The sequence below is a fragment of the Pseudorasbora parva genome, chromosome 17, assembly GCF_024679245.1.
Source record: "Pseudorasbora parva isolate DD20220531a chromosome 17, ASM2467924v1, whole genome shotgun sequence".
Lineage (NCBI taxonomy): Eukaryota > Metazoa > Chordata > Actinopteri > Cypriniformes > Gobionidae > Pseudorasbora > Pseudorasbora parva.
In genome coordinates, this window is record NC_090188.1 from 3,690,012 (window position 1) to 3,705,331 (window position 15,320).

Genomic DNA, 15,320 nt, shown 5'->3' on the forward strand with positions numbered 1-15,320 from the left:
GTAGTCGGCCAGATGAAAGTGTCAAGTGTGGGCCGGATCTGGGCCAGAGCAATTTTGCTATCTGGGCCAGATGTGGGCCAGTTCTGCTTCATGCGTTTTGTTCATGGCTGACATGCGGCGTTGCTATGGCTTGATTGCGGCCTAAATCTGGCAAACGGGAGCGGACCGCCCAAGTGCCATCATTCCACGCGGGTAGTGGGCCAGATGAAAGTGTAAAGTGTGGGCCGGATCTGGGCCAGAGCAATTTTGCTATCTGGGAATGCATGTCAGTAGATCATAATCGTGCATGACACTTCTTAAGCTCTGAAGTCTGGCTATATTATTATTATCTTTATGGCATTTCTTATATGACAGATCAAAGTGTCTTATGTGTCTGATCTTTAATCTCCCATCTTACTTCACAGTTGATCAGACGTGCTGCAGGTCCAAAGTCTGACTATATACAATCACATTTGGCATTTTAATCAAGACGTTTATTACCAGCTCTGGTAAAGTGGGTTAACGCTAGTTAGCGGCACTAGCATGGGTAATGACAGCCGTGGCTGCAGATGAAAGCGGCCCAGAGAGAGATTATTCAGAGAGCTCAAGCACGTATCGCACACACCATAACATTCCCTTTCAAGTGTCTCCCTCAATTTCATTCTGTCACTCGCTTCCGAGAGAAATCTGGTTTGAAAAAATCCACACTTTGAAGTCTACAAGCAAGAGGGGCGCAGACGCTAACAGCCATATCCGGATGCTTCTGACACATCTTCCCTCTCCATTTCTTTCTCAACATGTGTCAGTCATATCAGTGGCTGGTGCGACAATGGTTTCCAGTACTTTTTGACACAATTGAAAGTGGGTTACTAATGCCAGTATCCCACTTACTAATGCCATACTAATGCCCTCTCACCCACGTTCACTTTATGTGAGGTGAAATGGATGATTGGAGATCTTTCAGGAATTCAGTCGATCATAAAGATGATAATGTGTGATATTGTAGTTGCTTTTGGCTGGTCTTATTTGAGTGATGGATTGCCCCGCCCTTGTCATCAGACCAGGCCACCTTCTTCCATTGCTCCATGGTCCAGTTCTGATGCTCAGTGTTGGTGCTTTCGGCGGGGTCATGGGTCAGCATGGGCACCATGACTGGTCTATACCGCAACAAATGCTCTGTGTATTCTGACAGCTTTCTATCAGAACCAGCATTAACTTCTTGATCAATTTGAGCTCCAGTAGCTCATCTGTTTGACCAGTCCCCACGGGCCAGCCTTCGCTCCCCACGTGCATCAATGAGCCTTGGCCACCCGTGCATCCAATCAATTCCCCATGGATATGCGTACCTGGGGAACACATGGCCCCAGGATGCACTATGGGAAGAAGGCGAGCCGGCGGAGGCAGTGTGACGCTTTGGGCAATGTTCTGCTGGGAAACCTTGGGTCCTCCATCCATGTGGATGTTACTTTGACACGCTCCACCTACCTAAGCATTGCTGAGACCATGTTCAGCCTTTCATGGAAACATGTTTTCTGGTGGCTGTGGCTCTTCCAGCAGGATAATGCTCCTGACACAAAGCACAAATGCTTTCAGGAATGGTTTGAGGAGCACAACAACCAGTTTGAGGCGTTGACTTGACCTCCAAATTCACCAGATCTCAATCCAATCGAGCATCTGTGGGATGTGCTGAACAAACAAGGGAGGCCCCACATCGCAAATTACAGGACTTAAAGGATCTGCTGCTAACATCTTGGTGCCACATACCACAGCACACCTTTAGGGGTCTAGAGGAGGCCATGCCTCGATGGGTCAGCAAAAGGGGGACCAACACAATATTAGGAAGCTGGTTATTATAATATGCGTGATCGATGTACATTAAAACTGCCATTTCATGCCAAATTTAAAATAAAAACATTATATTTATGAATTTTGGGGTATTTTATAATTCTATTTACCTCTGAATTACCAGTTTTCACAAGTCATTTTAATATAAAATAAGCACATTCTTCAAATTCTTTAACTTTTACACTGTAAGCTGGTTATATCATGACTTTAGGCATGAACTGATATGTGGTCGGTAATATCATGTGTTCTTCAGTAGTGGTAAATGAGCATTATTGAGTGTCCATGCATAACAATACACTGATTAAAATCAACGGAAAAGCCAGACAGGGCATATTTACATGAGATTTGGAATTATCAGGTTATTTACATGCACAGCAATTGGACAGAAATATAGGTGTGACTGACACGTTGACAGACATACTCATTGTAAAATAAATGCACTCATTCATTGAGTCATATGAGGCTTGAGTAATTATTAACATTTGGAAAGTATGAGAACTAAAACTATAGAAAAAAAGCCCTGATGTTATTATGAAATATATGATTGTGCAAATTACAAAATGTCCCTGCAATTTATCGGGCAAAAATAGTGAACTGGTTTCTAGTGATTTGTTCCCTAAAAACAGGCTTGTTCCATTAATGCATGTGAAAGCAAAAGTGTGAAAGAGACTATACCACCCACACTTCATTTACATAGCGCTGTATGTCATCACACACACCTGCCAACTCACAGACCTCATGATGTTAGATGTGCAAGAGTCATGTGACATTCAGAACAACAGTTCATGGTTAGATCTGATGCACTTTTAAATGTGACAAAATATCTGTAAAATTGTGTGTGTTGTTTGATCATGTTGCTTCCTGTTTGTTTATATATATGTGTGTGTGTGTATGTATGTGTATGTATGTGTGTGTGTGTCTGTGCGTGTGTGTGTGTGTGTGTGTGTGTGTCTGTGTGTGTGTGTGTGTGTGTGTGTGTATTGTTTTTTTTATATGTAACCTACATATATACATATACAAGCATTACATTTACGTACTTTTATGTTAGAGACAATTTATTGATTTGACCACAATGTATATCTTTGTGTGTGCGTGTCAAATCTATTAATCACAATTAATGGCTTCTAACTCAAGTTTGTGTGTGTGTGTGTGTGTGTGTGTGTGTGTGTGTGTGTGTGTGTGTGTGTGTGTGTGCACAAAAACTTTTATGTTAGAGGCTATTTAATTGCAATGATCTATCTGTATAAATAGCTTAGTCTCAAATCTATTCCATCTAGCATAAGACTGTAAAGATAGATTATATTCACTCTCTCTCTCACACACACACACACACACAATACATTGTTAAATCGATTAATGGTATCTAACATACGTTGTGTGTCTGCATATATACACATGTATGTGTTTATAGTGTAAATGTACTTATTTATTTTGTGTATATACACAATATAGTGCTGTCAAATCAATTAATTGCATATAACGTTTGTAAGTGTAATACCTATGTTTGTGTATATGTATGAATGTATATGTTAGATGCAATAAATCAACTTGACAGCACTAATATAAAACTCATGACTCTTTACTATTACGTATGAGTCCTTAAATAGCATATATTATGGTTTAACAGCCGAAATCTTGGCCTTAACTGAGCTGACTGAGGCCTTATTTTGGCTATTTCAGTCTGTCCATTCTAATATTTAAATGTGCTTTTTTCAGAGGGTATGTCATGCTGTGTGTGCAAATGACAGGGGATTTTGACAGGAAACCACATCTCTTCTCGTCTGTCAATGACAGCATGCTTTACATGAGCTACTGCGACGACAACATGAGAACATGTATCTTGCCAGACCGGTTTTAAGGAGAAAGTTTCACTTGTATTCGTTGGTATTTCCCAGATAAGCTCATGTTAACTAAAGCGTGCATCACTTATAGTATATATTTAAATGTATTGTGTTGCGAGGTGTTGTTACTTAGTATCCAGGCTTTGGAATGTTCGCTGACAACATTCTTTCTTCTCCTTCAAAAATGTAGCAATCTAGTGCAGTTCCAAATTCTATTTAGCTTTGATTTAACAGCATTTTCGACTCTCCTAAGTAAGGCACGACTACCAGACTAGACTGGCCCTTTCTACTTCATCATGCCTTTTTTTTTTTTTTATAACTGTTGCACATGTGGCACATCTGGCTCTCTGCCTGAATCATTACTTACTTTTTATGTTCCACTCGCCGTCGCCATGGAAACTGCTGCATGTTTGGCAGCGAGCCTTTGAAGGAGAGCGAGAGCCACAGAGAGGATTGCGAGCTCTCAGGAATTGGCCTACACCCAGTGTAATCATGGCGGGGAACTGAAATGAGGCTTTTGGCAGCACACCAGGTTTCAGAGAACAAAGATGTGAGCCACTAATGTTGGCTGCAGAGCCTGCTTGGCATCCTTTACCATTTCCCAGCAGCCCCTGCCACGGCCGCCTGCCAAGCCGCCCTCCCTTCTCCTCCCCTCCTACCCCTGCTGGGACTGCAAAGAGGATCTGAATAAAGAAAGAGACTTGTTTTTCTCCCAGCTCCTCTGCTCCAATGACATCACCTCTGCAGCCTCCAGCCCCCAGATTCCAGACGCCGAGCACATTTTTTTTCTGCTCCTCTCTCAGGCCCTCCATTTTGACTAAATTCCTCCATTTTATAATTGCTCTTCTACCTCCCCATGTCACGAAATGTTTACTGTTTGCACCGACAAAGTGAGAATGCTGCAGTATTTTTTGTCAGTCTAACATGCACGGTTCATAACAACCAGATGAATATATGTCTTACTGTTCATAGTAATTTATTAGTATTTAATTGGTAATTTATCAAACACAAGTTGGTGTGTGTGCTGGCAAAACAATTAATTGCGATTTAATCGCTTCCATCTCGTGTGTGTTAAATTTACAAACTTATGTTAGATGTGAATAATCAATATGACAGGACACACGCACACACATATCCTCTATATTTACAAACTTATGTTAGATGCGAATAATCAATATGACAGGACACACACACACCCATATACTCTATATTTACAAACTTATGTTAGATGTGAATAATCAATATGACAGGACACACACACACCCATATACTCTATATTTACAAACTTATGGTGAATGTGATTAATCAGAGTTATCTATCTTATATATATATATATATATATATATATATATATATATATATATATATATATATATATATATATATATATATATATATATATATATATATATATATCTCTTAGTCCTGTCAAATCGATTAATCGCATCTATCCTAAGTTGGTTACACTTTACAATAAGGTTTCATTAGATAGCATTAGTTAATGTATTAATAACTAACATGAACTAACCATGAGCAGTACATGTGTTACTGTATTTGTTAATCTTTAACATTAGTTCATAAAAATACAGCTGTTCATGTTAGTTCTCGGTCAATTAACTAATGTTAACAAGATTTTAATAATTAATAAATGGTGACATTAACATTAACAAAGTTAAATAAATGCTTTAATAAACGTGTTACCCATAAGTTCTATACACACACTCAGGTTCACCATACAAACATGTTATATTTATTTTTGTCAAAAATCAATGTCAATACACAATATGTACGGATTGCTTTTGAGTCACTTAAAGCGTATGCTAAATGCATAAATTACACGTTACAGTAGTGGGGTAGTATGCAAATAATTCAGACATCTGGCTGTTTTGGGAGTGCACATGCTCCTCTTTGTGAAATCAATGCTGAATGGATGTAATATTTAAGTGTGTGCAATGAATACTTTATGTACAACATGCACAGACTGTAGCTGTGTTCGTAATCACACTACTGCGGTTTGCACAACAGACTCGTAACTCGCAACAAAAACATTCTCAGTTGAATTTGTGAGCCAGGCAGAGAAAAAATAGCAACACAGTAAACAGGATGTTGCTTGTCAGCGGGGCTATCCTGGTGAGCGCAGGGGTTGCCATAGTTACCATTTCCTGAGAAATTTACAGCCAATCAACAGAAGGAAAAGAGATTTTACAGACTGTCTGCACTTGGAAACGCTGGGCAGAGTGACATTGTGTCAGTGGGTTCACCTCACACACTTCGGTGAACCCAAAAGCACGGCACACGCTTTAGAAAGCATGCTCGTTTTATAGTTGAGGCTAGTGTTGTTTTATGTTGTCTGCGTCTCTGTTAATGTGTCTGGCTGGGTTTCCGAGTCCTGAAATGAACACTAGCAGCGGTTTTAATGATGCTTCAAGATGTGAAGCATTTTATATGAGAGTGAGAGATTGTGATATTTGCATATGTGACCTTATATAACCATATCAATATTTGATTTGTGTTGTTTTCATGTACAGTACCACGTCCTTGAACATCTGTGTGAGTTATATAACGTAGAAAATGGGCCACCTCATGGAAGGGAAGACAGACTAAAACCCAAAAGCACACGAGAGGTAAATGCACCACACTGGTGATGAATAAAGCATGGACTTAAACACAAACAAACCACTGAAAAGGTTTTTTTTTTTTTTTTTTTTAAGCCTTGCAATACGTTTCCTTCTGAAGTGTTATTTTAATGAGGCATTGCTTAAGAAGTGCTGAGTCATGATCAGTGTTTCTCAACTGGTTTTGCTCCAGGACGTGGAATTTTATTTTGACATCATGTGTTGAGCAACATTGCAAATCATACGAAGGTAAACCAAACACTGAAATGTTTTATTTCCTGGATTATGATGAAATCAAAAAGTCTGAGTGGAGCTGAATCATTTGCAAGAGCCAAGACTGGTCAAGTTTATTCAATTTAAGTGGCATATTTTATATGGTGGAGGTGACCTAATAAAGCACCAAAATTGTAAAAAATATTTATTTGCACATTTTTAATATTAAAGGGTTAGTTCACCCAAAAATGAAAATTATTTCATTAATTACTCACCCTCATGTCGTTGGACACCCGTAAGACCTTCGTTCATCTTCAAAACACAAATGAAGATATTTTTGTTGAAAGCTGAGAAAGGCTTCAGACAGGCCTCCATTGGCATTCAGTACATTTCCACTCACAAGACCCATAAAGGCACTAAAAACTTCGTTACAAAGTCCATCTCACTACAGCGGCTGTACAATAAGTTCACAATGCGACGAGAATAGTTATTGTGCGCACAAAAATCAAAATAATGACTTTATTCTCCAAGTTATTGACTTGAACTCGAAGCATGCGTGAGAATATGAGGCAGCTCCGCCGTTCGAATACATGACCCAGAAGAGGAGGAGCCGCTATCGCCTGAGTTCACGTCAGAGACCTACACGGAAGACAATAACTTGCCGGATAAAGTCATTATTTAGATTTTTTTTTTTTGGCGCACAAAAACTATTCTCATTGCTTCGTAAAATTATTGTACAGCCCCTGTAGTGAGATGGACTTTGTTAACGACTTCTTTAATGCCAATGGAGGCCTTTCTGAAGCCTTTCTCAGCTTTCATCAAAAATATCTTAATTTGTGTTTTGAAGATGAACGAAGGTCTTACGGGTGTCCAACGACATGAGGGGGAGTAATTAATGAAATAATTTTCATTTTTGGGTGAACTAACCCTTTAAGACATTGAATAATTCACATCATTAAACACATTGTGGTCGACACAACCCTATGGAAGCATGTTTCCTCCACAGAATAAAACATGTTAAAAGATAATTCTGATTTTATTACATAATTCTGACTTTATATCACACAATTCTGACTTTATATCACATAATTCTGACTTTATATTACAATTCTGACTTTGTAACTTGCATTTGCAACTATATCACACAAATCGGAGAAAAAAGTTGGAATTGTGAGAAAGTTGCAATTACCTTTTTTTTATTATTATTATTGTGGCAGAAACAAGCTTGCATACAAACCCTGTTTATCCTCCTTCTGGACTTTTTTTTTCCAGTATAGTTTGATTTCCCAACTGTGCATGATTATATAAGCATTTCTATTATTTCCATTCAGCTTTGTTTTTTGACTGAACCAAACTGTGACCCATTTTTGAGTCACGACCGCCAGTTGAGAGCCACTGATATAACAAAAACAACATGACCTTGAGTGACACAATCTTGTGAAATCCGATCGGCCTGCTCAGAATGCAAAGGGTTAGGAATTAGTCGTCAGGCCGGAAAGAAAAGACGGTATTTACAGTTACTCGGGTACAAAACACGCCCTAGTGCTGCAATTCCTTTAGGAGGGTAGATCATACGCCCTGGCTTTGGGCCAACAGATTTGATGTTCGTTGAGAAGGGCGAGGCAAGCTGTGGGTACGTGACTAAACATCTTACTTCCTCTTTCCAACGTCACGAGGGCTTGCACAAACACATCCTGCCTTGTGTCTGCAGATTTCAGACGCATTGCTTCACCCAAAGAGCCCTGAAGCTGCACTCATTTGGAACAGATCCAAAACAAAAGGGAAGGACCTGCAAAGCTATTTGTTGGTTCTTCTCACACTGTGGACATTATGTACTCAGTAACCAGACACGATCACATGTGTATGACCATATAAACTAGAAGGGGGGGAAATGTGATTTGATGTGTGTATAGTGTGGTATAAACGAAAGTGTAAATCTTTTGAGCATGACGAATAGAATATGTATATTCTTAATATTGTGAAATGATTAATATTTACATGTTTACACAACTGAAGGCTGTAGGAAAATGGCAAAGTAGTGGAATGTAGGGGATCTCCAGAAAAAGCCTGACATACTTTATTGCTATTTTTAATGCATGAGCGGACACAAGCTGATCTTAGATTCTGAATTTATACTCTCAATTTCTAATAATACATTCGAACATTTAATTATAAAATGACATCGTTTTAATTACACATCTATCAGGCACTGTATAACCTAAATTATACATAAATAAATAACCACACCTTTTACTTGCCCCAGTCGTTTGTGATTTTAATGGATGAATTTCTAGTAGATAACAAGAAATTGCATATCCACTACAAACGACTTTTTAACATTTCATTAATTTCCATTTCCCCCGTGCCTGTCAATCGCAATTCCCTCATTGATCCTGGGAACCACATTCGCTTAAAAAAAGATGTAATGGTGACTGACAGCTCACCAGAATTTGCCTGATTTGCATATATCGTCCTCGTGCGTCAGCGAGTCTAAACAGAACTTGCGACTTCGAATGGTTTCCAACGCGGCGATGATATCGAAAGCGCTTTTCGCATATTTCCTACTTCTCGCCGTCGTCGTCGTCGCAGCTTCTGGCCTCGATTCAAATATAGTTGAATAAAGGAAAAACGGGTAGGGGCGGGGCGCAGAGAGAGAGCGCCGTCAGCGCGCATGCGCCGGAGGGGGAGTTCTGTCGAAGAATCAAGTAAATAGAGTCAGAGCGGGGCGGCCGGTGACGTCACTGCTCCACATTGAGCTCCAGCCTGGCCGCGGTAGTAGTGAGTGAGATAGATCGCGCGCACGTCGTAGTAAAGCGCACGCTACTATGAAGTTCTGTTTGTAACTTAATTATTACTTGTGTGAGCGCGAGAGGAGCCTACCGAATTTTTTTCTTCTTCCAGAGCATCCGCGGACGTTTCAAAAGAGGATTGCGCTTGATTTTCGGAGGGGTTTTCACCAAAAAGAGCGATGTCGTCCGCGGCGGTTGCTGCTTCGAGGAGGCAGTCGTGTTATTTATGTGACTTGCCCCGCATGCCGTGGGCTATGATCTGGGATTTTACCGAACCCGTTTGCAGAGGATGTGTGAACTACGAAGGAGCCGACAGGATCGAGTTTGTCATTGAAACCGCTCGGCAGCTCAAAAGAGCCCATGGATTTCAGGACGGCAGACCGGCGGGACCGGGAAAACCGTTGTCGGGGAAGGAGATCCAGGCGTTAAATCACGCGTCTGGAGACCCGGGTTCGCGCCCACCGCAGCCCCTTGACCGTTACCCGCTCTCCTCCGACCGTCCTCCGAGGCTCGGACCCGAATACCAGTCCGCGCGGCATGCCAACGGCATCCCGGTCCCGAACGGATTCTCAAAACCGGACGATCCGCCGGAGCTCAACCGCCAGAGTCCAAACCCGCGGAGGACTAGCGGTGTGCCGCCTAATCTAGTGCCTTTGGTGAACGGCAGCATGGCGCACGCGATCAACGGCAGACCGGGACAGATGTCGGGTCTCAGCCCTGCTGACCTCGGCGGAAATAAACGGCCAGCCTCGGTCTCCAGCACGGAGCACGACAAGGACAAGCACCGACCGGACAGCATGACGCCGGACATCAGCGACAGCCACAAGACCCGGGCGGACGACTGGATCAACAAGAACAAAACGGTCCGGGAATTAATGACGCTCAACCCGTACGACAGCAGATACAAGAAGGAGCACATGCAGCAGAGAGTCATGTACGAGACCAACGCTCCTGCTTCCAAATCAGGTATGTGGAAATTAATATACATGCTAATTTATGTTTTGTAGGCTATAGAATGTCTTGCATTTAGGGAATGTAATTTTGTCAATCTTGAATGGTAAAATATGTGTATATCTGTAAAATGCTGGGTTGTTTCAACGGTCAAATATGGACAAAACCAACCGTTGGGTTTTAAAATGTAATCATTCAAAGTTTTAAACCAACGGTTGACAAACTGAACCGTTGGGTTTAAAAAATGTAATTTAAAAATGTAAACCAACGGTTGTATTTAACCTTTGAAAACAACCCAGCGTTTTCTACAGTGTGTATCTAGATGCATGCAATACAAATTTGTATTTTGGTACACTATATAATATTTAGAATTTTCAACCATGCATAGTGAAATGTGTGTAAAAATAATTAAAGAACGTGTGTGTGTATATATATATATATATATATATATATATATATATATATATATAGACAATTTATATATAGGCCTATGTAATGTATACAGCAGAATGCCACTATAGTCTCTTAAATGGTCTGGCTTGAATGGGAGCCCTATGGCATGAGTCAGCTGCAAGAAAATTTCCGCTGATCAAAGCTCAACGTGTATTTGCATGTGGTGCATTTGCAGTCAGCCTCATTGTTACGTCTGGCACTACAATGCATCATTGCGTCTGCTACATTGTTGTTGCATAAAGGCGCTTTATAGTGCAGCCCATTCATGCACACTCATGCTTTTTTGCAGATCGAGGCAAACATCCCAAGAATCTGAAGAGAAAAGCTTCGCCGGAGCCGGATGGGGAGGGCAGCGGCGGGAAGATTAACGGAGAAGGACAGTGGCTCCCCGCGGCTGCGGAAGGAGGTTTGAAAATGCCCCCGGTGCAGCCGCCTAGTTTCACCTCCCCGCCTTCCACGATATCCCCACACCCCCGCACCACCCCTCCAGAGCCCAGCTCGGGCGCCGCCGCCACTCAAAACGGACATTCTCCAATGGCCGCGTTAATCATGGCCGCAGATAACGCCGGCGGAAATAGCTCGCCCAAGGACGCCAATCAGGTCCACTCGACGACGCGCCGAAACAGCAGCAGCCCGCTTTCGCCCAACCAAAGGCGGCTGGCTCAAGGTTCCGGAACGCCTCATGTGCCGGGAATGGATCCGGTGCATCCTCAAAGCATTCCGGATTCGTCGGTTCCAAATAGCATCCCGCTGTGCTGCACACTTTGCCACGAAAGGCTTGAGGACACACACTTTGTGCAGTGCCCTTCCGTGCCATCACACAAATTCTGCTTCCCGTGTTCCCGGGAAAGCATCAAACAACAGGGCGCTACCGGAGAAGTGTACTGTCCGAGCGGGGAGAAATGCCCCCTGGTGGGCTCGAACGTACCATGGGCTTTCATGCAAGGTGAAATCGCCACCATTCTCGCCGGAGACGTCAAAGTAAAAAAGGAGAGGGACCCTTGATTTCATTTTTGTTCCTGCCCTTTTTTTTTGAACATATTCAAAAATATTGGTCTATATAAATATATACATATGAATATCACATGCATACATCCAGACAGAAACTAATGGACTTGTATATAATGGACATAAGGGACATGCATACTTCGTAAACATTGCTGTACATTTTTTGATTTTTGAATACATTGTGTTTCTATATTTTTTGAAGATAAAAGGTATGTACTCATTATAACGGACTACGTTCTTCTTTGTCGATGTTTAACGATTCTTGATGTACTTTTAGGTATGGTGGCAGTTCCTGTTAAACGTAGAATGTGACTAATGCAAACTCTACGAGCACTTGGCAAACATTGGAAAACGCTTCTAGCTGTACTTGTATGCACTTGTTTAAAATTGCCAAATACATTTTCTGATCTTGTATTAATGGAGAGTCTCTGCTTGCTTCTTCTGAGGGTCCGAGTGCTTGAGCTTTTTTGATTTGGGACGTGTTATGAAGGGCCAACGTGCGTCCTCTCGGATGTGCTGATCAATTATTCATTTACTTTAAGTTCCAGTGTTCATGTTGCAGTACTAAAAATCAGAATGCAGCCTAGTTAATATATAACACTTCCCTGGAGGATCTGAGACATGTAATATGTGCACTGACATGTAAATCATTACCGTAACCGGTTATCTGGGTCGTGTTTGGGTGCGTTAGGTAGGAGGGCTTTGTGCATTGTGTGTTGCAGGAAATTGCCTCGTCAGACATGGGTGGAGTTGAATGAAAATGGTGTGTGTGTGTTGACTAATGCTGAAAAATCTGCATACGTCACATCAGCTACTCAAATGACTTTTTCACTTGAATCGTATAAACCGGTTTTCCCGTGCATGCATTATATTTTGCTGCGCAATATCAGTGCAAAGAGTTGCATAACAAGAGCAGTGCAACAATGGTTAGGCATGAGTATAAATCTCTCCCAACACGTGCAGGGTCTCGACAGAAATGCGACGGCTTGTAAAACAGCATACGGTCACATGCTCAACTCTGGGATCCCTAAATGTCCCCTCATGTTTATCTTGACTATGGTATTTTAACACTGTTTAGGTTTTTTTAAATCTCAATCAATGCAACTGTAAATACATGCAAAATATCAACGCAAACAGTTACATAACAGGAGCAGTGGATTGGCGTACATGAATATAAATCTCTCCCGACATGTGCACAGAGACCCCAAAGAAATGCGACGAATGCGTGTCAAACCACATGGTGTTCCCGCGTCTTGTTTGTGATCTTGACTAGCATTTAACATGGCATCATTGGCATGTTAAAACATCAAGCAATGCATTCATTTATAGCAGTTTTAAATGCATGCGTCATATTTTACTTTGCAATATCAATGTGATCAGTTGCATAACAAGAGCAGTGCGATGGAGTGATTTGGCGTACATGAATACAAATCTCACATGCACAGAGCCTTAAAAGAAATGTAATGAATGTGGTAGGTTGTAAAAACACATGCCCAACTCTGGTATTTCCATGTCACTGTTTGTTATCTTGACTATAGTATTTTAACATGGTATGCATGTTTTTTTTTTTTTTAAAGGGGGTTTTGTATTTGAATTGCCATGTTAAAATATCATCCAATGCATTAATATATAACCATTTGAATGCTTTCAAGCATCGTATTTTACTTTGCAATATCAATGCAAGCAGTTACATAACAGGAGTAGATTGGCGTACGTGAATATAAATCCCACGCGATGAGCATGATACCTTATAGTTTGTCATTTAACGTAACATATAAGTTTTGCATATAGGGTGATTTATGTTTGAATTAGCTTCTTAAAAATATCCACCAATGCTTTTATTGCAGTTTTAAGTGTGTGAAAGCAGACCCTGCAAATGAGCAGGAATAATGCTCGCAAGAGGATGATTGCAGTTTTGAGTGCGTCATATTTCAGTGTGCAAAATATCAATACACGTGGTCACAACAGGAGAGTTGCACAAATGCAATTGACGTGGATTGGCTTAGATGAATATAAATCTCACATGCACAGAGCCTCAAAAGAAAGAGTGCGATTTATGTTTGTTAGACTTGTAGGGTGATTTAGTTTGAATTAGCATGTTTCAAATAGTTTACAATGCATTCATTTATAGCAGTTTTAAATGCATACGTGCGTCATATTTTGCTGTAAAACATCAATGCAAACAGAGCGGTGCAACAATGCAAAGTGGTAAAAATGTAGAGGAGTGCATGAATATAAATCTCTCCCAACACGTGTTGAGCCTCAAAAGAAATGCGATGACAACACATTGCTCAACTGTGGAATAGCCGGGTCAGTGCTTCCTCTTGTTTTGTATCCTGACTAGTCATCTATCATGGCATGCATGTTATCTGTCGGTTGTTTTAGCATGTTAATAATCTCATGCAATCGATCTGAAAGGGTGACAAAAGCACAACGAGAAATTACTGGATATTGCATATTCATCCAGCCTTTCAACAGTAACATCTCTCGACCCGAAAGAAACCTAAAGTAAGGTCAATTTAGAGATGCATCAACGCCATTAGTGGTTTCAGCAGGGGCTGTTACTGGAAATGCACGCTTGGATAACAAACCGCTCATTATCTAGTGCAGGATTATTAGGAATGCATAGATGAAGCCGTACAGTCTCCACCACAGATGGATATTGTAATTGGAACGGCAAAGGGAAGATCATGCAACCCTGACTCGTCGAGGCATGACAATGCCGAATTAGGAAGATGAGAAATAGGGAGCGTGAAGCATTGGGAAAGTCTCAAAATAACTTGTGGTGCTCTCAGCTGCGGTCTGGCCAATGGAAATATTTTCCACGGCTTGCAACTTTGAGAGATAAACAGCTGCTTGTGTGTTTGATCAGCGTCTTGCGTGAGTGTTGACGTGACCTTTGCTCTCCTCCCCCCACAGTCGGCCTGTGCTTTGAGTTTCCTTCCACTCATGTGTCTTCATTATTATTGGTGCTCTTTGTGCAAGTAAACAGAACTAAAGTGCGTGCATAAATCTAATCGTTCTGTAATCCAATTAGCATCTTGGGATTGCTTCAACGGTGTTATTGTAACGCATTTAAGCACTGTAAAAAATCTCAACTCATATTTTGTTTCTTTTTCGCTTGGGCTTTGAGTTTTACTTCCCAAAAGATTAGGCATGCAACATATTGGCAGATACAATAACCGATATTTTTTTATATTTGAAAGCCGATAACCGATATATCTGCTGATTAAATCTGAATCCAAATTTGTATGTCATTTTTGAGAGCCTGATTACAAAAACTAAAGTCTCACCATTAAAGCCATGTCCTAAACACACAATTATGTTCACATGTTGCATTAATTCTATTTTCCTCTTTTGAAATGATTCCAATCATAATTCAAGCAATTCAAAACCACCACGTTGAACATCTGAAGTGTCTCAGCTGAAGGAAATACTCCATTATTTATCAGCTTTAAGGTATCAGATAAATATTCTTACCGGGCCGATAACGATATCTTTAAAAATGAATCATACATCCCTAGATTTACTTACTTCCCAAAAGATGATATAACCTTTTTAATATTTTCACTTCAAATACACAAAATCAATTGGATGAACAAGTTTAGTTTATTAAAACCAAAAGC

General features: G+C 40.8%; 1 protein-coding gene and 1 long non-coding RNA gene across 2 annotated transcripts in view; both read left to right on the forward strand.

The window, feature by feature from the left end:
* LOC137045434 (uncharacterized) overlaps positions 1-6,289 on the forward strand; it is an 85,235-nt gene extending 78,946 nt beyond the window's left edge. Inside the window, exon 3 of the long non-coding RNA XR_010898772.1 lies at positions 6,194-6,289. This is a non-coding gene — a long non-coding RNA (uncharacterized lncRNA). The remainder of the gene's footprint in view (positions 1-6,193) is intronic.
* Positions 6,290-9,238: 2,949 nt separating this feature from the next.
* On the forward strand, positions 9,239-12,112 carry irf2bp2a (interferon regulatory factor 2 binding protein 2a). The gene is made up of 2 exons (XM_067420874.1): positions 9,239-10,248; positions 10,976-12,112. Exons 1-2 carry the CDS (start codon positions 9,462-9,464, stop codon positions 11,689-11,691), a joined length of 1,503 nt encoding a protein of 500 aa, XP_067276975.1. The 5' UTR covers positions 9,239-9,461; the 3' UTR covers positions 11,692-12,112.
* Positions 12,113-15,320: the final 3,208 nt, after the last annotated feature.

Coding starts and splice junctions, on each gene's coding strand:
- irf2bp2a (XM_067420874.1), top strand. CDS start 9,462: ATGTCGTCCGCGGCGGTTGCTGCTTCGAGGAGGCAGTCGTGTTATTTA. Junction 10,249..10,975: donor CGCTCCTGCTTCCAAATCAG/GTATGTGGAAAT, acceptor GCTTTTTTGCAG/ATCGAGGCAAACATCCCAAG.